At 43.1% G+C, this 21,833-nt stretch overlaps 1 protein-coding gene across 2 annotated transcripts in view; it reads right to left on the reverse strand.

Annotated features, from left to right (window-relative positions):
• The window catches only part of TXNDC11 (thioredoxin domain containing 11), a 59,362-nt gene that overhangs the window by 21,252 nt on the left and 16,277 nt on the right, over positions 1 to 21,833 (reverse strand). For both annotated transcript variants that reach the window (XM_044233399.1, XM_044233400.1), the window contains one exon: positions 14,316 to 14,409. In XM_044233399.1, the coding sequence (XP_044089334.1) occupies positions 14,316 to 14,409 (94 nt within the window). The remainder of the gene's footprint in view (positions 1 to 14,315; positions 14,410 to 21,833) is intronic.

Raw genomic sequence — 21,833 nt, forward strand, 5'->3', positions numbered from 1 at the left:
CAAGTACCTCTCTTTACCTCAAACTGCCCCAAATTTGAGACACAGGAAATACCAACTATAGGTGACCAGCAGAGAAAGGCCACTCTGATGTGACGCTGGTGGGACACGTAAAATGGCAGCCACTCAGGGGAGCAAGGGGTTGCACGCTCACAGTGAGACGGGGGCAGAGGCTGCGGCCCCAAACCCCACCGCGAGTCCGTGCCTGTGTGCCCAAGGTCACCTGTATGGGCAGTCACCAAGAAACACTCTGCAGGTGTTCAAAACAGTGGAGTGGGGCGACTATTTGACATGAACATTTTCCCTGACACATGTGAAGGGAAAAGCAAACTAAAGAAAGGTAAAGTGTATATTTTTATGTTAAAAAAAAAAAAAGAAAAACAACTCACATCTTATAAAACAACATACACTTTTTTCCTACAGGCATGTATGTTTCAAAAAGAGTATAAGGACCCTGAAAGGATAATAAAAATAGTTTTGTGTGGGGGATAGAGATCAAAAGTGACCTTATCCTTAAGTCTTTCCCTCAAGGAGCAGATATAGTATGTGTAGCTAAAAACTGATTAAATATCTAGTATTAGAGGCAAGTGGATAAGATTGTGTAGGAAACCGTACCTTCTTTCTTAGCTCCATTCTGTTTTATTAGATGTTAAATAAGATACTGGTTACAGTTTAGATGTCCAAGTAGCCCAAATATAAACTATGAAGGTACAGAACACACCAAGCTCCCAGCTTCATCCTCCGAGCCCCACTCTGCAGCAGGGGTGTCACCTTGCTCTCGGAGGAGCGGCCAGCAGGGAGGGCGCAGTGTGGGGACCCCCGACACCACCTTTCATTCAAATCCGACTAGTTTAATGGACACAAAACCAAAGAAACACAGGGAGGATAAGCTAGAAACAACAGAGACTGGCTACACATGGGGGGCAGGGGCAAAGATGGGAAAGGAGAGGAAATGGGGTCGGGAGAACAGGGGTGAGGCAGCCTGACTCTGACTCTCCTCCGGGGACACCTTTTCCTATGGAGGCTCCCAGAGCTTCAGTGATGTTTCACATCCATCACAAACTCACAAACCAAAATCATTAAACCAACCAAGATGTGGGGGAGCCTAATGTGGAACACAAGCATTAACAAACAAGCTTCACTGTCGCACCACAGAGGAGGGCTGGAGGGGTGCGGAGAAAGAGCTGAGTAACTGGAACAGTATCTTGACTGAGTATAGTAAAACTAAGGACAATGAGAGCCAGATTCTCAGGGCTGGGTGGAAAAAGTTACACATTACGAGAGGAAAGCTACATGCTGGTGTTAGACTGGAATCAGAGGAAATTAATATAAACTTAGGGCTTTTCACGCACTCACGCACACACACACACACACACACAGATAACAGAAAGACAGCTACTCACCTATGTCTACGTGTGGGTGTAAATACATACACGTCCTGGCTCTACCTGCTCAAAGGGCCTACAAGTCATAACACCTGACACCAACCAGCACACCCAGCACCCTGATCGTGGCTTCTACATGCCTTTCCTCCATAAAAGAAACCAGGGCTCCCTGGAGAAGAGGCTGATTCCAGAGGTGGGGCAAGCAAGGGAAGTACAAAAGGAGACGGGCACACCTCAGTGTCACAATAAAGGACGGAGCATCTTCAAAGGATATAGGAGCCGACCCAAGACACTCCTAATGGCAAAAGCTGGAGCTCTTTAAGAAACAAAGTGAACAATGACCAGCCTTCCTGCAAAATGTCAAGGTCACGCAAAACATGGGAAGACTACGGAGCTGTCACCAGTCGGAGGAGACTAAGGAGGGAAAAAAAAAGAACTATATGTGATGTGGGATCCCAGATTGGAACAGAAAAGAAACACATTAGTGAAGACACTGGCAAAATTCAAACAAGGCCTGTGGTTCAGTTAATGATACTGTACGGATGGTAATGTCTTAGTTTTGACCAAAGTACCGTCACAAATGGGTGGTTACATAACATCTTAACACTGGGGGAAGTGAGGTGAAGGAAGAAAACGGAGGAAATCCCTGTCCTATTTCTGCAACTTTTCTACAAGTATAAAATTAGCTCAAATTTTGAATTTTAAAAAATGGTATAACATGTAAGTTCAGATCCCAAAGTTGTCAGAAAAAAAAAGCAGGATGTAAGAGAGGGTTTGAAGGCACCACTCTCCAGAAGAAGGCTGAATCTTGGTGGACGGCCACCGCTAAAAAGAGAGGAGGAGAAGGAAAAGCAGCCAGTGAGGAAATGCATTTGACAGTTGGCCAATGTCACCAACATGACTTAGCAGAGCAGAAAATAAAAAGTGACAGGCTGATCCAAAAGTTGAAAGGGCCCGTTCAAAAACCTGTTTAACTACATTAAGAACGGACAGCCTGCTGCACACAGTGGATTCAAACATGCCCAAACACATCACAATTTTAAAACTTTACTTTTCACATACAGAGATATCTACGAAATTCACACATCTATTTTAAGTTCCTGCATGTAGCGGAAATCTCGCTAGAAGAAGCCACCTAAATCTGCACTGTCATGTGTACAAGGGGTACTTGAATTAGCAGAGGAAGTTTATACTATAAGAAAGACACAAAAAATAACACCTCTCACCTCCACATCCAGAACATTCTCTGTTAAGCGGGGCTCCAAGGCTTTCTACAGTAGGGGTCTCTGCCATTTCTAAAATGAATAATTTAATCCTAAAAGTAATAAAGCTTCAACATTTTAATTAAGGACTTTGAATTTGTTGAATTAAAAATAAATTTGGGGGACGACTGGGTGGCTCAGTCAGCTAAACATCTGCCTTCAGCTCGGTCGTGATCCCCGAGTCCTGGGATTGGGTCCCACACTGGGCCCCTTGCTCAGCAGGGAGCCTGCTTCTCCCTCTGCCTGCTGCTGCCCCTATTTCTGTGCTCTCGCTCTCTCTTCTCTCTGATAAATAAAAATCTTAAAAAAAAAAACTAAATAAAAATTAAAATAAATTTAGAATAATGCCTTTCCCCCCTTCCCCACCAAAATAAGGTCCAACAACGACATATATGATCCTGTTCAATTAATTTTTTTTTTTTAAATCTCAATAAACTCTTGTTAGCCAGGTAACTGGCCAGTTACAAGTGTCTATTAACCATCCAGTGAAAAGAGTTACAAAGACCGCTGCCTAATGCACCAAGACCAGGAGAGAACGTCAGGGGAAAGGCAGCGGTTATAACCAGTTTCTGTAGCTGGGAGGACGGGAAACTAACGAAGGCGAGTTGAGCACAGCATGAACACTGGCGTATTGGCCATTTGCTGGAAAAAGTGCTGAGCCCTGGGACCTGGGTGCCTCCGCAACATGGCAGTCCCCCACATATGTGGCCACCATCTATGTCCGCAGGGAATCCCGGCATCACAGCAGAGTGTCGCTACTTGGGTGCTCTGAATAACAAAGATGCTTGCTCTGATCTTAATCTTATCTACTTTCTGTACTAATGCATAGTTCACCCCTGGCTGTCTTTGAGAGTGAGGTTCTTCTCCACCACTAACCAAAAGCTCCACCCCTGCTTCCCACACTCCCCCTAGGTAACAGAGCTTCTGTTGACTGTCCGTACAGCACCGTCGCTGTTCACCTCGTTGCAACCACCAAAGGCGCAACCAGGATGGAAGAATCTGAAATTCCATCTGGTTTCTACTCAGATGCATCTGGCTCTCTTTCTGGCTCACATCAAGATTTTTCTTCTGGGGCTTTTGCTTAACATTTTAGTATCAGACTATTTTATTTTGCTTAAACTTAATTTTTAACATCAAGACTTCAGTTTACTGTTGAGGTATAAAACACACACATACTAAGGCAATATCAACTACCTCTGGGAGGCAAAATGTTAACATTCTCAAACGTTCCAGAAAGAGTAACAATAGTTTCTTTGGTTAGGAAGGAGAACAGATTTTCAACTGTAGGGCGCCTGGGAGGCTGAGTGTCTAACTCTCGATTTAGGATGAGGTGAAGAGATGGAGCCCTGAGTGGGGTTCCACACTCAGCATGGAGTCTGCTTAAAAATCTGTCTCTCCAGGCGCCTGGGTGGCTCAATGGGTTAAGCCTCTGCCTTGGGCTCAGGTCATGACCTATCGTGGGACTGAGTCCTGCTTCGGGCTCTCTGCTCAGCAGAGAGCCTGCCTGTTTCCCCCTCTCTCTCTGCCTGCCTCTCTGCCTACTTGTGATCTCTCTCTGGATGTCAAATAAATAAATAAAATCTTTAAAAAAAAAAAAAAAGAATCAGTCTCTCCCTCTGCCCCTCCCCCTGACCTGGATTGCACATGTGCGCACACACTCTCCCCTGCTCTCCCCCTCTCCAAAACAAAACAAAACAAAAAAACCAAAATACCCAATAATAATGATAATAATAAAAATAATAAATTTGCCTGAAGCAAAATTCCACAACTCACACTCACCACCTAACATATAACCAGGAACACAATCTTAAACCATTTAACTCAGGGATGTGTGTGCAGGAGACTCAGTAGCTCAAGAAAAAATTGCTTTACCCTGGAACACTTGGATAATGAAGCCTATGTCAGTAGCTGCACAATCCTATATGGTAGCCACCAGCAACATATAGCTAATAAGCACTGTTAATGTGTGTGGGGGGGTGTGCCTGGGTGGCTCAGTCCTTAAGCATCTGCCTTTGGCTTAGGTCCTGATCCCAGGGTCCTGGGATCGAGTCCCACATCAGGTGCTCTGCTCTGTGGGGAGCCTGCTTCTCCCTCTCCCACTCCCCATGCTTGTTTCCTCTCTCACTGTTGTCTCTCTCTGTCAAATAAATAAATAAAACCTATAAAAAACAAAAAAGTGTGTCGCCTCCTCTCCTTCAGAAAGGAAAAGGTGGGTCCCTAGACCTTGTGCCTCTAAGTATAAACTGCTGAGCTTCCGAAATTAATTCTCTCTCAGAGGCCTGAAGCTAACAGCACTTGGTATTCTGCAAAGTAAGACAGCCAAGGATATACTGAAAGAATGAGGAGAAATGGTGCAGCTGAGCAGTGTGGAAATTTTTATAACAGAACTAGCCAAGTGCTAGCCAGGAGACATCCGTGTGAGCTAATCTCTCAAAGACTAGGGAACAAAATGGAGTATCAGGTCAAGAAAAATACTCATGGGGTGCCTGGGTGGCTCAGTGGGTTAAGCTGCTGCCTTCGGCTCAGGTCATGATCTCAGGGTCCTGGGATCGAGCCCCGCATCGGGCTCTCTGCTCAGCAGGGAGCCTGCTTCCTCCTCTCTCTCTGCCTGCCTCTGCCTGCTTGTGATCTCTCTCTGTCAAATAAATAAAATCTTTAAAAAAAAAAAAAGAAAGAAAAGAAAAAGAAAAATACTCATGAAGAGAACTGCTAATAAAAAGCATGATACTTCAAAACTAAATACCACTGGGTTAAGTCATGTGGCTTCTAATCAGCATGGCTAAGAAGCCCCGGACGCCCTGGGAAAACGTCTTTCACTTCTTTACCCTGGGAAGTAGTGACATTTCCAAAAAGCAAACCTGCATCGTGGCACCCTCCTGAAAACAATCCTCATTCTACTCTATACTCTGCCATTTTCACGAACTTCTGCTTTCCCACTCTTCTTTCCTAAGTTTTAGACAAGGCAGAAGAAGGGAAACAACACGATTACACAAAAAGGGTAACCACCCCCTCCCATGTTACTTAGCATTAGCAGTGATTCGAATTCTTTACTGGATGACTTCCCACATTTCCAATACTAAATACATTCACCCAGATAAAAAAAACCTTCAAAGAAACATAACAGACCACAGAAACGTCTGTTTCCAACACATGAACTATAGCAATTACTTGCATTTTGTTACCAGAACTGTGACTCTGAGGTTTGTGTATTTTCAAAATTCTTAATATAAAGCACAAAGCAATTATCCAGAAACTTTTCTGGCATTTGGGCACCACAGAGACAACATGCACATTCTGGTCCCGGCCACAACACTGCTAAATGCTAAGGAAACACAGAATTCCTTCACTAGGACTTTTAATTTCTTGTCAATCAGGGAAGAGAGAAATGTAGTTCCAAATACATCATTTTAGGGGAACACAAACCACAGAGCTAACCATGCACGGTCATTACACCAACACGACTGTAAATCCTTCACACTCCCCGCCATTTCACCAAAGCACAGTATGAAAATGGTCAAGTACTTCTCTTGTGTGTATTTCAATGAAAATTTTTTTTGTTTTTACACCTTCACGGAAGGAAAGACTTCAGCAAAGAAACCCATCCGTTTACAAATCCCTCCTGCATCCCCATTTAAGGCTGTTCTTAAGGTCTAGCACAAAGGTAACACGCTCTTTTTTTTTTTTTCTTGCAAGCAACCCTTAACAAATATAAAAGCAATTCTCAGCTCCCAGGCCTACAAAAACAAGCCAAGGGCCGGTGCATTTTCAAACTGAAGTGTCTTTTAGAGGCGACTACAGTACAGCTCCCTTATCTTCCAGAGAGAGAACCCGAAGACCAGTTGGAAAGGGTCATGGGTGGACCATGGTCACACAGGACACCAGCTACTAAAATGACTTATTAATGGACTCAGTCCCGGCCTATGGGAACTTCCTGTGGGGAAGATACTAATGAAGTTCAGGGGGAAATGAGAAAACAATGCTAGGTGCTAAGTGGGGCCATGGCCACCTCATGTAGCAGGAGCTCCAGGAAAGGACCAGTGGCGTGGAAATCTCCATCTGACATCCGTAATGTGCCAGACATTATATTAACAGCACAATATTTATAAACTGGAAAATTAGGGAGGTGGATATTAACTAGGTAAAGGCAATCTAGTTAAAGCAATATCATGGGCAAAGGCCAGGAGGCAGGAATGACCACGCCATTCCCTGCCCCACATCCGTGGAGAACACAGCAGTAAACGGGAGTAACCTGGTCCTGGGTTCCTATCCCAGCTCCTCATTTGCTGGTATGGGACGGCATTCCTCTGCTACCTCTGCTGTCACAAATTACCACAAATTTAGTAGATTAAAAAGAGCTATGTTTATCTCTCAGTTCTGGAGGTCATAAATCCAAAACGGGCCTCAGTGGACTAAAATCAAGGTGTCCATAGGGCATGTTCCCTCTGGAGGCCTCTGGGGAGAATCCGTCTCCACAGGCAGCCAGCACTCTCTGGCTTGGGGTCCCCTCCACCGTCAAAGACAGCAAGGGCTGGACAAGTCCTTCTCAAATTGTGTCACTCTGACACTGTTCTTTGCCTCTTGATTCCAATTTTAAGGATCCTCCTGATGACGCTGGGACCACTCAGATAATCCAGGATGATCTCCCGTTCTCAAAGTCAGCTGATTAGCAACGCAATTCGTCACGCAATCTCGACTGTCCCTAACCATGTGATGTACTATATTTATAGGTTCTGGTGATTAGAACACGGGCATTTCTGGGGAGCCACCCCAGTGACCTCGAGCCAGTTAACAGCCTCCTCACAGCCTGTTTCCTCACCAGAGACAGTCACAAGGCCATACTCACAGTTCTACTTCGAAGAGGGAAGACTGGATCATGCAGATAAAGGCCTGACTCCCGGAAAGGCTCAGCCCAGTATCAGCTTACCATACTCAGCTTTACATAAAAAGTGGCCAAGTAGAGACCAGAACTGGGTTTGGTGAGGAGTTGTTTCACTATAAGCTTGTGACTTTATTATAGAAGGTGATCTCTGAGAGTTTTTAAAGATTTTAATGTTTTTGGTTCTTTGCCTAGAGTCTTAGCTTCAAAAACATCAAACGCGCAAACCAAAAACCCTTAAGAGGACACACACACACACACAGAGAGACCCTAAAAAGGACAATCCTCCAAAGGTAGAAAATATCACAAAACAGAAAGTGAAGATAGCATTATTTTTAAAATTCACAGGTTCAAGGAATCAAAATATCTATAAATGACTAAATTTGATTCTGAGCTTCCTGCATACGTTTTGCTTTCCCCACCCCCTCTCTTATCTTCTCTCTAGTTCCTTGCATTTACCTGAAGGCTAATACCTCATTCTTCTGGGAAACCCTCCCCACGCCAGCACCATCTCCTCTGAGTGTCAGTGATCTCAGTGATCTAATGTTAATGACCCGCTTCCACGCTCCAACAACCTGGCCTAAACCAGTCCCCAGACTTGCCTGTAGGCAAGCTTACGTCTGCCATCCTATCTGGTGGTATTACTTGTTGGGGAACTAGTTTTATTCAAAGTTGGAGCACACAGTAGATCTTCAAATGTCTGTTTGATCAGTAAGTAAGTCATGCTTCTGACTCTAACCTGAAGTGCGGGGCAGGGGTGGGGGGAGTGCCTTTGGCCTTAATTCTTCTTTAGCAGCATTTACAAGGCTTAAGAGGTAAGTCATAAGGGGAATAAAAACATCTCCTCTGAAACATGGGGACATCCTTCCTGTAACAACAGCAACATCACAAAGAAGTCAGTTTTGGGCACAGGAACAAAAAGCATGGAATTTCTAACATACTTACTCTAATGTGTACTAATCAGTCCCCAGAGGGCCTCAGAACTCAGAGAGACAGCTAGGAAAAGATTTTCCTCTACAAGTACAGTGACAATGAATGTGATTATCCAAGAAAAACAAGTAATCCTGAAACCTGCTTCATTCACGGAGAACTGTTAAACCCAACGCCTGATCCAAACTCTCAAGAGTTAGATCCAGGAACTCGGGGAAAAAACCAAATATCAGAATGAACCTTACTTAACTAAGAAACCAGTCCCCTGTTTTCTCAGTACCTTTAAAAATGTCTGTCACTTACAGAATAAGAAAATCCTCCCCTCTGGACTTCTTGATATTATATAAAAGTTCACAAGCTAACGGAAAAGCGCTCCAGAAAAAAAGCTTTATTCATGAATAAGGATATGGAAGACAGTGCTCTGTATGCACCCGGACTCAATTCTACCAGGAAAGCACAGCTCTGTCGGATGCCACCTAGCAGAGTAGGCGACTCTGGACTGGAATTAGCGGTTCTTCCACTAATAAATTCCTCTTTTAAAAAATTCACTACTGGATGCGTGGGTGGCTCAGTGGGTTAATCTTCTGCCTTGGACTCAGAGTCCTGGGATTGAGCCCCACATCCGGCTCTCTGCTCAGTAGGGAGCCTGCTTCCCCCTCTTTCTCTCTGCCTGCCTCTCTGCCTCCTTCTGGTGTGTGTGTGTGTGTGTGTGTGTGAAATAAATAAATAAAATCTTAAAAAAAATTTTTTTAAATAAAATAAAAAATTCATTACAACTGTAGTTCCCAAAGGGTGTTCCTTAGAAAACTAATGCCACAAGGATCCATAGTCAACTGAGTTTAGGAATTCCTAACAGTGGCAGAAGAAGTAGAAATGGCATCCTTAGTTAATGGTTTAGTGTATTTTCAAAGTTAACATTTAAGTACCATGTAAATTTCAGTTCAGCTCATTAGGATTCCAGTGTCAGGGGACAGTGAAACGCCAGCAGAAAGGCAGAGAAAGAAGAGTGCATTAGGCAGGGGCCCACGCAGTCCTGTCGTGAGCGACGCCTACACTCTGGTCTGAGGAACCAGCAAGGCCAGGCAACAGAAGTGGTGGTGGGAAGGAATCCAAGGCGACTTAACATCTCATTGCTCCAATCGCCCTCATTTGAGCAATTTCAAGGTCAAGTGCCTTTATTATAGTCATTCATTCAACCTTTTAGCTACAACAGTGGTCAAGCAGGGTGTTGAAGCTGGAGGAGCAGGAGGATAAAACCTGGGCCTCAAGGCACTCAATCAAAATATTATCTGAACAAAGCAGCTCATATCCTGGTGGGAAAGGTATACAGTCATTTCCATAGTGAGAACACCATGCCACAGGAACAGAAAGTACAAGCAAAGGGAGGCCTGTGTCCACTGGTTGGTCAGGTTATACAATACCTAGTGTAGAATTCTTTAAGGAAACATACATGATACTTAAAGTGCTTTCAGCCAAGCGGCTTTCTAACTGAGCTGCTAAGGACATGAAGACTATTACGTTATTCACAAAGTATCGTACAGAGGACGTAGCTATATAAAATAATCACTGACTCTTCTCTCCACCACCTTCAATCTTACAGATACACAAACTCACACAAAGAAGAGTTCAATATTTTCTTCAAGTTTATAGCTCCTGTCCTTGGTACACAAAGGGTGCACACTAGGCAGTGCCATCTCCCAGACCACGGCTTCCCTCACTAGCCAGCACTCTGTCCCTCCTGTAGGCCAAAGGAAAAAAAAGGACTGAAATTGGTTGCAAATTTTCTCTTTTCAAAAAGTCACTACATCAGGGGCACCTGGGAGGCTCAGAAGGTTAAGCCTCTGCCTTCAGCTCAGGTCATGATCCTGGGGTCCTGGGATCGGAGCCCCGCATCAGGCTCCCTCCCCCTCCTTCCCCTGCTGGAGGGCACTCTTTCTCTCTAATAAACAAAAAATCTTTTAAAAAAAGTCACTGAATCACAGCGGAATATAACAACATTTTACCAGAACACGTTTATAGCAAATAATGAAATAAGCGTAAGATGGAAAAAAATCCAGTAAGCAACTTAAAAACACTAACCCCTCTACCAAATTTTCTTTAGGAAAAAAGAAAGTCTGTCTGCCAAGATCAAAAGTGGAAAGGTTCAAAGATCCTTTGCAGTCTGGGGAGAGGGGAGAACTCCAAGAGACTGGTTTCCCTCCCAATCCTGAAACACACACAGACCGCTGGCCCACAATTAATCATTCAGCACTTCAAAATGATCAAACATTAATGAGGAATGTGTAAGGCCTATTATAAAAAATTAAAAGGTCTGAATAAATGAATAATCCTGCTGCAATCCTAGAAAGGGAGGCAAAATGTTAGGAAGACATCCATCACCTCTAAGTCAATATATACCTTTATATACAATTGCTACCAAAACCAGCCAAATGATATAAAAGAGGATTCCAGGGGGGGTGGGAGGTTGGGGTACCAGGTGGTGGGTATTATAGAGGGCACGGCTTGTATGGAGCACTGGGTGTGGTGAAAAAATAATGAATAATGTTTTTCTGAAAATAAATAAATTGGAAAAAAAAAATAAAAGAGGATTCCATAGGACACAAGACTTAGGGGAGGCAAAGTTCAGACTTTACCAGGTAATGACTTACAAAGCAAGAAATGAAATTATATTTACTCATACAAAAAGAGGTATCTAGACCAAAAGAAAACATAGAAACAATCCCACTTACATGTAAATTATTTTGAGATAAAACCAGGCATCATCAAGATGAGGGAACACGGAAGCATTATTTTGTAAATGGTGCTGATTAGCCAATAAGAAGGGGAGGAAAAAACTACTGTGCTCTGTATGTGAAAAAAGCCAGAGGAAATCCAGGTAGCATGAAGTGCTAAACAATTTTTAAAAATTAAAAAATGAACTAATTAGTGATCAGATTTTTAGGGGGAAAAGAAAAGAAATCAAGAAAAAGAACCACAGATTAAACTACAAGAAAATACAGAAGTGCTATATAACAAACGGTGACAGTAACACAATTAGGCAAATAGTGGACAGAAAAACGACAAAGCAGCACCGCCCGTATCACCTAACAGGCAGGCCCCCGTCAACGGACAAATCAGCACCAAGACTGCGATCAAGGGGCAAAGGACCCAGATAACTGAGATGAAAGGCAAGAATTAAAACCACAAAAAGAGAAAGCAGCCAGTATTAAGTCCTCAGGCAGAAAGCCAATCTTCCATACGATAATGTGTAAAAGTTATCAAATGTCATAGAGACAGTCTTGAGAGGGACAAAGTACCACGGAACCAGATCTTAGAACTGAACTCACGCATTTCTGAGGCAGGCATGGACCCCCTTAGCACACTCCCCACACCCAGACATGAGGCTTCACGTCAGTACATTCTCAGAAGACTTGTCCACTGAGGCCAGCTAGCTTCAAGACAAATGTCAGAGACTGTCCTGGCTATTTCTAAGACAATTTTAAAAAATTAAGGCAAAGGAAAGAGGCGCATTTTGTAAACACTTGTGTCGTGCTGAACCAGGCCATCTGCTTTCTATAACAGACCAAGCACTTCTCCAGGTAAGCTCTCCATAAGCCACTGTTAAGTGAGGCAAATGTGTCTTAGGCCTCAATTTGTTGCACAAAATCTAAACACAACCCTGACCTATAATTTGCATTCCAAACTATAACATTAAAAAAAAAAAAGTGTGCACACGTTTCTCTTACTAAACATCTACTATTCACAAGTAAAATACTGTCTGACTTCTGGGTATGAGAAAGGAAAGTTGGGGGGGGGACCAGATGCTCAAAGCAAGATTTTAGTGCACATATTATGTATGGAAAGTCATCATTCTACACTTGTCTTTTTCCTCTAAAAGTGCTTCATTAAATTTAAGTGAGAATTTACCCACAAAAATGAAGTGAAAAATGATGAATCAGAATGAATCTCAGCTCTTGCAAAGTTCATAAACAGAAGGATTTTACCAGACCCCACTAGAGTCACAAGCTAGGGAAGAAGTGTAGTTAAGGTAATCAGAGACTAGATTTATTCTGACAAGAAACTGCCGGGGATGATTTGTCAGTATTAGGGATTTGACCAGAGAGGTTCACTTTGTTCTTCCAAATAGTTTTTACCCATTTATCACCTTCCCTTGCTTAAAAAAAGAAAAGAAAGAACAGGGGAGAAAAGATTACTATCTTATACTTGGAAAAGTTCTTCCAAAAAAGAAGTGATATTTTGGAAGCTTCTGAATGAAAAAGTAATTTGCGAAGAATCACTAGCACACAATACAAGCTAACTGGATGATAAAACATCCTTCCACCGTCCCGAAGTGTCCTCTGCAACTCAAGAACTTGAACGCTACCATCAGGTCCATGAGTGAGTGAGTGCAGAGTGGCCTTTCACGCACGGTGTTCACTTGAGATCTCTGAGGGGGTTTCATTTCTAAGAACTTTCTGAGTATCAGCTTCTTCAGCTTTTTTATGCTGGCAGTATGCTGCTTTCAAAATCCAAATTTTAAGTCTTCTTAGTCACCTGAATCTGGGCAACTCAGAGTCTTTCAGGTGGACAGACACATACTTATGTGACAGCTTGATTTCCTCTCACGATATCCTCAAGGTGAAAAACACAAACGCAGCGGATCCTCTATCTATACAAGCCTAAACCAGGCTCTATCTCCAAACGGCCAGTCATGATTGTTTGATTGTACTAGTAAACTACTCTAATCCTCCTCCCCGCAAAACAATGGAAGCAATCTAATACCCAGTAACAGAAGGACAGTTATGTATTTTTGGTTGATCTACTGGGAAAAGATGACACAGCCATCAGTCTGATCGCTCACTTGGCAAAGAGTGACTGAACGCTGCTATGCGCCAGATGCTGGGGGAAGAGCATTTACGGAAGACACACGGGCCCCACGCTCAGAAACCGCACAGTCTGAGAAAGACGACAGACATCACAACAAATCTCATAAATTCATACATAAATACAAAGTATGTTAAGTGCTATGAATGGGAACTGATAAGATACCCAACTGAGATCAGGGCAACTGTAGAAGTGGTATCTGAGCGGACCCTGTAGGATGAATCAGGGTCTGAGAGGTGGAGAGCTGGACCCTAGAGGATGGGGAGAACAGACCCTAATGTGAGGAAGAAGGGGCAAAAGGGGACACCGGCTGAGGGTCCACTGGTCTAGTCCAGGGGCGAGGGAAGGGACCTGGAGCAGCGCAGTAACAGAAGACACAGACAAGTGAGCAGATGAAAGCGTATCCAACAGAAAACTGACAGGAGGTCATGACTGGTACAGAGAAGAACATGGAACAACATGAAAAGATGGGCAGGACACAATGTTTCATTTAAAAAGTAGGGACCTCAAATAATTCATGATTCAGTTAAGTATAAATAAATAAAATAAAACAAAATTTTATATATATATATATATATATATATATATATGCTTATGCTGTTATGTAACATGACTCTTACACTTGTAAAACTACTTCCCAAAGGAAAATTATGGTATACCCAACTGGTAACATAACCACTAAAAACTCTGACCACAACTTGTATCTATACACTCACAAAAGAGATCATGGCATATTAAATTTTCAGGTATAAAATACATATTTGCAGACACAGAACGATCAAGCTACAGTTTAAAAAGCTAAACATCTTAGAAAACTGTATTTGAGATGGCATAGTGTTTTGTTTTCCAATACAACACAAAACAGTGTATTTTATAAACATACGGAGAAGAAGAATCGGGACAATTAAAATATGTAATCATAAGGGTAACACACATAGAAGAAGGTAACGATATACACACATCTGCTGCACGTACTAATGTCTGGATAGGAACCACTCTTACCTTTCTTTAGCGAGTGCAGAGCTGAAGTGAAGAAGGTCAGGTAACCAGGAGGCTGGGGCGAGCCACTGAACTCAAAGTAGCCGAGGACTCCGGGCTGCGGAACAAGAGCAGAATGAGGTGACTGAGGGACCGGCGGCCACTGTGTCACAGGAATATTTTAAATCGGGACATGCCATTATTATTATTTGGCAACTGCAATTCACTGTGTTTCATTTTTTAAGAAGCCTAACCACATGAACAAAATTGCGGGACAGGACTGAGCTTTCCCTCCATCTAGACAACCTGCAGGGTAAGGGAGGGAGACACAGAGCATTTAGAGACGCACCGAGAGCTGAAACTTCCTTCTCCCTAAGTGGGTCTCCACCCTCAGAGCACAGTTCTCCTAGGTCCCTGACTAGAAACCTCACCGTCAAGTTCAAGTACTCACGCCTTTTATCTAAGTGTCTCCAGGTAAACGAAACCAGTGATTTCAATTTTACGAAAGGTTTCTTCGTAACCTTTCTCCGATTTCTTCCTCAATCGCTTCCTCCCATTCACACCAAACATGCCTTCACACTTACGGAAATCAGGTTAAATGAGATTGGCTCCACTGGTGTTCATGGTCATCCTTCCAGCGGCATTCCCCCCCATCCGGACCCCCCCCCATCCTGTACAACGGCAACCCTCCTCTCTGGTCAGGTCAGTCTGCAGAGGGCCCATCTTTTACCCTCTTGCTCCTCTAGTCCCACAAGCTTCTTTCCACCTGTTCATACCATTTCTCTAAGCTTTAGCACAGAACACTCCTGCGTTCTGCCAAACCAATTAATTGTCCCCTACCAGACATATTCTGCCTCCCAGGTCAGGATAATTGCTTCCTTCTTGAAGGCCCTGTGGCACAAATTCTGTCTGTGATAATCATATCTGTCCGAAAAGCCAAACGGTGAGATCCCTGGGGAAAGAGTGCTGGGCCTGGAGTCTGATGCTGCATGGGCTTGGGTGGACCATTCAATGGGAAGCCTCAGTCTCCTTCTCTGGCAAACGGGGACATTTCATCACAGGGTTATTGAGAAGAATGAGCTCGATAAGCCACTAGGCAAATGTAAAGACTCTTTTCTGGCCCTAAAACACGCTCTTAATAAGTAACTGAGCTAACTTGGTTTGTGGGTAAAGCAGAAGTTTAATCTCTGGGTAAAATTTTACACCAGTATATTGCAAAACAAACAAACAAACAAACAAAAAAAAACAAAAAAAGGAAGTTCTGATCTGTAGTGGAACACACACTCTTTCAAATCTAAAGCACTTGCTTATTTTAAGATTTAATTCCAAATAAATCAACTAGTTTTTAGAAACTGACAGAATCAGAATGGTTAATCCTAACATCTAAAAAATGAAATCTTTAGACATTCTAGTCAATCAGTTAATATTGGGCATAAAAGATAACAGAAATGAACACAACAGAAAGACAACAGACTCATTCCAGTTTCTTTAAATTCTGACCAATCTTCCAAACCAAAATCAAGTCGAATAAATTCGCCCTACCTATTAAGAAATGTTCCGTGATTAAAAATTAAAGGAGGTCAATGTCAGCCCTCTTCCCACTCACATGAACAGGAGGAGGCACGGGACCCAGGAGCGCGCAGCTGTCTACATGCGGGGTACAGCTGCATGTCTCATGTATATATATGCACACGTGTACACACAGTAATGGAAGGAAGGGAAATGTGAATTCTGAGTCCAAGGAAAACCCAAACTCAACGTTTCAAAACAAGTATCGGTCGGACCGACTGCAGGGGTCCTCCGTGCACACCTCCCCAGAGTAAGGGTTTACTCTTGTTGACAGCTTCACAGCTGCGGTATCTCAAGCACCTTCGTAACTGAGATGAAGGAGTCTCATCTTTAAGAGAACGGGCATTGCAATTTTCAAGCACTGTGGCCAAAGCAATCCCATAAAAAATACAAAGCAAACAATCTCATTTGCAAGGTTATGTTCACTTCTCTCTGCCACAGAAATGAAGACCGTAAGAATCAACAATTTCAGCGGATGGTACAAAGCAACAGAAATTGTAAAAACTAGCCATTCACAACACAAGGAGCACGTAGAGTCTATTTCAAGTGTTATTTTTCAAATATTGATAATACCATTAACGGACTGTATTTAATTTTGAAAACTGGCAGGTTTGAGAACGAAACTTAAAAATATTTCAGACAAGAAAGTGCATATTCACGCACAAGGACCTTTCTAGGTCTGGGCCCACAGTTTGCTCAGCAGCAAATAAACCCAGGGCCCACCGCCAGGCGGGCGACACTGTCCCGCCCTCGCACACCTGTGAGCTCTCAGATGAACCGGCAGGGCACGCAGGCCGAAGCCCTGCCTGCCAGGTACGAAGCCCCTACACAGGCTGTGCCTCCTCACTCGGATGCTCACCAACATGTGAAGGTCTTCCTCCCCCAGCGGCCTACTGGTCCACTCCTGGATGCTTAACTGGCCCCCAGGGGAGCACTCATAGGAGCGCAACTGCCCGAGCATAACTGGTCAGTCAAGCGAACTTGGGACCCAGGACAGGAGAGGATGCCTGTGTGACCTCCGCTGCTACCACTCTGCCGTCTGCTCCACCAGTCCGAGTCCTTCCCTTGGACCTCTAACTTCCTGTTCCCTCCTCCTGGAGCCCTTCCTCGAAATTTCCTCAGGGTTGGGTCACACATAGGCTTCACTGGAAGTTTCTGCTACAACGTCCTTTCCTCAGAGAGGGCTTCCCTCTCTTCTAAAACAGTTATACCATCCCTCCCTGCCCTTGTGCCTACCACATCACCCTCCCTGATTTTCCTTTGGTCACTGATCTGAAATGATCTTGTACATTAGTTTCCTAGAACTGCCCTAACAAATTACCTCGAACTTGGCCTCGATCAACAAATCTGTTCTCACAGTTCTAGAGGCTAACAGTCTGAAATCAGGAGGGCAGCAGGGCCGTGCTCTCTGCGGAGGCTCTGAGGAAGAACCCTTCCTTGCCTCCTCCCCAACTTCTGGTGGCCCCACACAGCTTGTGGCTGCATCCCTCCCGTGTCTGCCCGCAGTGTCACATGGCCTTCTGGCCTGTGTCTCTGTGTCCTCTCCTCTTCGTCTACAGAACCAGTTATTGGTTTTAGGACCCACTAAGTCTAGGATGCTTTCATCTCGAGATCCTTAACTAACGACACCTGTCAGGACCCTATTTCCAAATAAGGCCAATTCGGAGGTTCCTGGCAGCTAGGAATTTTGGGGGGACATGACTCAACTCCCTACACCTTGTCTGTGCTGCAGTCTGGTGTTCATTTCGGTGTTTACTTCCAGGAAGCAGAGGGTCTCTGGTTCCTCACTACATAGCTGCTTCAGACACTACCTGGCACTGAGCAGGCACAAAACAAACGTTTGTTAACAAGTGACAGAATGGAGACAAAAAGATAAATGACACAAAGCTCCTCCTACAATTTAGCAAAAATAAAACATGAGGAGTACCGGCTTACAACCTGACCCAGTTTGCGTGCTTTTAATTCCATTCTGTGGGGGACAATATATTCAGCACCTGCTCTAATGAGGGGGCTGGAAACGGGCTATTTATAGGAGGTCAGCAAAACCTCGTCAGCATAAACTATTTCTCTGCTAAGTGAACACCATTCGCAGCATGGCTTGAATTTTAGCAGATGGTATATACACCCTCTAGTGGCCAGAAGAACAGTGAGCTCGGGGTGTTTCTACTCAACGGCACTTGAAGTGTTTCTGTACTGATGTTAATAAACACCTAGAAAATTCAAAACTGTCTGATTCACAGTGCTCTAAAACTATGAGTTGGCAGAGGCAGAGCAGACTTTCACTAACAAACAAAAGGATAACAACAGATGCCATTCTACATTCCACATTCTACTAGGTTTTTCTCCAGAAGGCTCCTCAGGTTTTCTATCACTTGGCAATTTTCCTAAGCCCCTGCTTTCCCCTCCAAAAGATTCCCAAGATTCTTCCCCATCCCACTTTAATTTAAAACAATGTGGTTTTAATCGCTAAGAATAAGAATAAGGATTAATGGATGTATGCAGAATCACGGATCTTATGTGGATAAATTATAGAAAATTCATGATAAGAATTAGAAACTATTTTAGCTACAAATACAAGATAAATGTTCTAAATAATACTGTTGGCATTTGGTGGGTATGTTACAAGGCACAAATCAGATGATTCTGTCAAGTGCTTTAAAAATAAAAAAGAAAACATTATTTATATAGAAGCTACTGATACCTAAGTCAAATAACTAAAAAATTACTAAAATGAGAACAGTCACAGAACTCGTGGCTTTGCAAGTGACATTTTCATCACTGAATGCTATTTCCTGCCTACTCGACTCGACATTCACCAAAATAACAATGACCCTGGCATGTTTGTCTGTGTTGTCCACAAGTAATAAACGACACTTTCCTGTCTGTATCTTAAATAGGCAGGAAGAATCCTCGAGGGAGAGGGATTCTATGATTGACATGAATGAAGAAAGAAGAATTGCTTTAACATGGTTTCCAACAAGAGGACTTCAAGCTCTTCTTCTCCCTCTGCAGTTTCCACTGGCAAGTTTAGTTTTTAGCTGCATTCACTATGAGGCAGGTATGATTTTATTTATTTACTTACTTACTTTTAAAGAATCTCTACACCCACCATGGTGCTCAAAACACCCGAGATCAAGAGGCATGTGCTCTACTGATTGAGCCGGCCAGGTGCCCCAAAGCAGGTATAATTTCAGTGCATCTCTGAGAAGAAAAATCTAGACCTTACCCTGCCTCGATACTGTGATTATCACACATAGAACACCCAATCAATAACAGGAAATGGTAAAACCCTGCTGCTTTAACAGCAGGTCAACAGCCATGGCCCTATCCTCGATTACTATTTTTTCTTAAAAACCGTTCCTAAAAATGAAGGGGGAAAAGTTACAGTCAAATTAAGAAGCTAACACCTTCAAAATTTTTCTATCCTGAAAGAGAAAGGCTGAAAAATGACATAAAATAGTTAAATGCCCAAAATTTTAACTTCTAGATTTACAGTGAAGTTTCAACTCCAAGACCTTAAACATTTCTTCAGATACAAGCGAGAATTTGGGGAGCCAGAAGCCCTGGGCTACAGGCCAGTATCCACTGAGGGTTAATTACACCCCTGGTGTCCCCCACCTTCTTACTCTGTTCAGAAGGACCCATCATTTCTACCTTGCACGGCTCTTAGGAAGATCAGAAGCAGAAGCACGTGAACACTGGAGGGCACTTTTGCAGTGCGGTTTACACATTCTTTGTTGGCTAATAATGAGTAAAGTATGCTGGAATTTACAGAAACAAATATTTACAATATTCGCCCTGCAATGTATTTCTGTGATACTCCATAAATCAAAGGCAAAATCATTTTCCTAAAAACTGCACCCAGGCTCAGTGTCATCTTCTACATATAGAAAACTAGAGTTAATGATGAGCAAATGGGTTTGGGCAGGTTTGAGAGAGCAAGTCAAATACAATGTTTTACAGTGGTTTACACATTTTACTGCTTTAGGTAATTCAATAACAAATCATCTGAAAGAAGTTTTTGGAAGAATTCATCTGCAGGACTTAAAAAAAATTCAAACCAAGATAAAATTAGAGCATTTTTATTTAAAACAGCAACATAAGCATACGTATATATATGGTCAGGATACACATAGTAAAATAAAAATTTATGTTAAAAGTTATTACTTTCAGATATCATCACTGCCCAATTAATTAACACTAATGGCACAATTTTATGATGGTCCGAACTGCTCATGAATAAGTGGATTAGAGACAAATTAATTTACAATTAATCAGTATAGTTTTTTTTAATGAGGGGACAATTACCAAATGCATTTCCTCAAGGTGTCACAAACACACCTAGAGACATAAGCAAAAAGCAGTGCCATTCTAACAAACCTCAGAAGTGCCACAAAACCATGAAATCATTACTTTAGCCCAATTCTGGTAAACTTAAATTTAAATACACTTGATATTGAAATCCCTATTTAAAAAACATATAAATTAGGAGATAAGGCTCTTGACCAAAAGGTGTACCTTCTATAGTAAGATTTCTTTAAATTAGCAAGATCCGCAACATATTTAGGAAGCATGTTTCGCAGGAAGGGGCAGTAACAATTTGATTATAAGGATGAACATCACGGACAGCTCTATTGATGACTATGTAACTCATTCCTGTCTCTAGTCCCCCAGAAATAACGCTCCAGTCAAGGCACTGCCTGATTTTCATATTCTCTCTGCCACTGTGATAAGTAGAAAAGCTTGCAACAATGAGGTTGTAGCATTCTGTGTGCTGCAAAAAAGATGTGTTTGTACTAACGCCTGTGAAGCATCTTCCTAAGGCCTCATTTGGGAGAACAGTAATTTACAAAAGAGGTTCTCAAATGAGGCTATTTTGTCCTCCAAGGGGATATCTGGCAATGCCTGGCTATTTTTGTTTGTCACAGCTAAGAGGGGGGCTGCTACTGGTATCCAGTAGGTGGTGGCCAAGAATGCTACCGAACATTCTGCAAAGTGTGGGACAGCCCCCACCTCCAAAGAACTACCTGACTCCCAACATCCGTAATGCCAAGGTTGGGAAACCTTAATTCAGAGGAATGTCCAGAAGCATACTGTGCTCTAGAGTGGGGCCTCCAGAAATTCCTTTACCTCTCCTCTTTATTCGACTCTCGAAGCCGTGGTGGTGGTTTCATTTCTGGATCCAGAATTTCGCCATTATGTTACCTTACAGAGAGTGTGCATGAAACCGAGACCATCTAGGCAGCGTCGGTATGTTTCACAAGATGAAGGGTTTCACAAGTGCCACGCTGGGCTTGCCTCCCGAGTTCTTTCACCATTAATCAAATATTGTCTCGTCAACCAGACAATTTCATCTCAGTGAGAAGCAGCCCGTGAAAGATAATACTAACATGATAAAAGCGATCTACCACTTCAGGAGGAAGCCTTCTAAAGGTTGACAGGCCATACAGGGTCCCATCTTGGCCGCACCCTCTTGGTCCTATTTTCAAGGCAGTCCAAACATTGCTGCGCATCATTTTAACTCAGCGGGCCACCGAAACACAACCTTCCGTAATGTGAGTTACTGTGAGTCTGATGGGAACTCAGTGTCAAACTTGGAGCATCATCTCTGAAAGCACCGCTGACAAGAAGATTCAGAAAATGCAGAGGCTGAAGGTAGGAAACCAGCCTTGCTGCTCAGTCATAGAGGGGAACTCGCCTCTCTCCTGCAGGCCCAACCACAGAGACACTACGGAGGCCATAAACAAAACAAGATCAGAAAGAACTCTGATACGGATGTTAACGTGCATTGTCTCAAAAAAAAAAAAAAACTTCCCCAACCAGTAACTGACAACCCTTCTTCTTCCTGCCTCTTTCCACCTCTAAGCCTCACGGAAGCCAAAACAGTCAGGAGGGATTACATAAGCCAATTCCCTACATTCAGAGATGAGAAATCTGTGCAAAACTCAGAAGTCAGAGACTTGACTATGTCAG

Source organism: Neovison vison, chromosome 14 (genome assembly GCF_020171115.1).
Source record: "Neovison vison isolate M4711 chromosome 14, ASM_NN_V1, whole genome shotgun sequence".
Taxonomy (NCBI): domain Eukaryota; kingdom Metazoa; phylum Chordata; class Mammalia; order Carnivora; family Mustelidae; genus Neogale; species Neogale vison.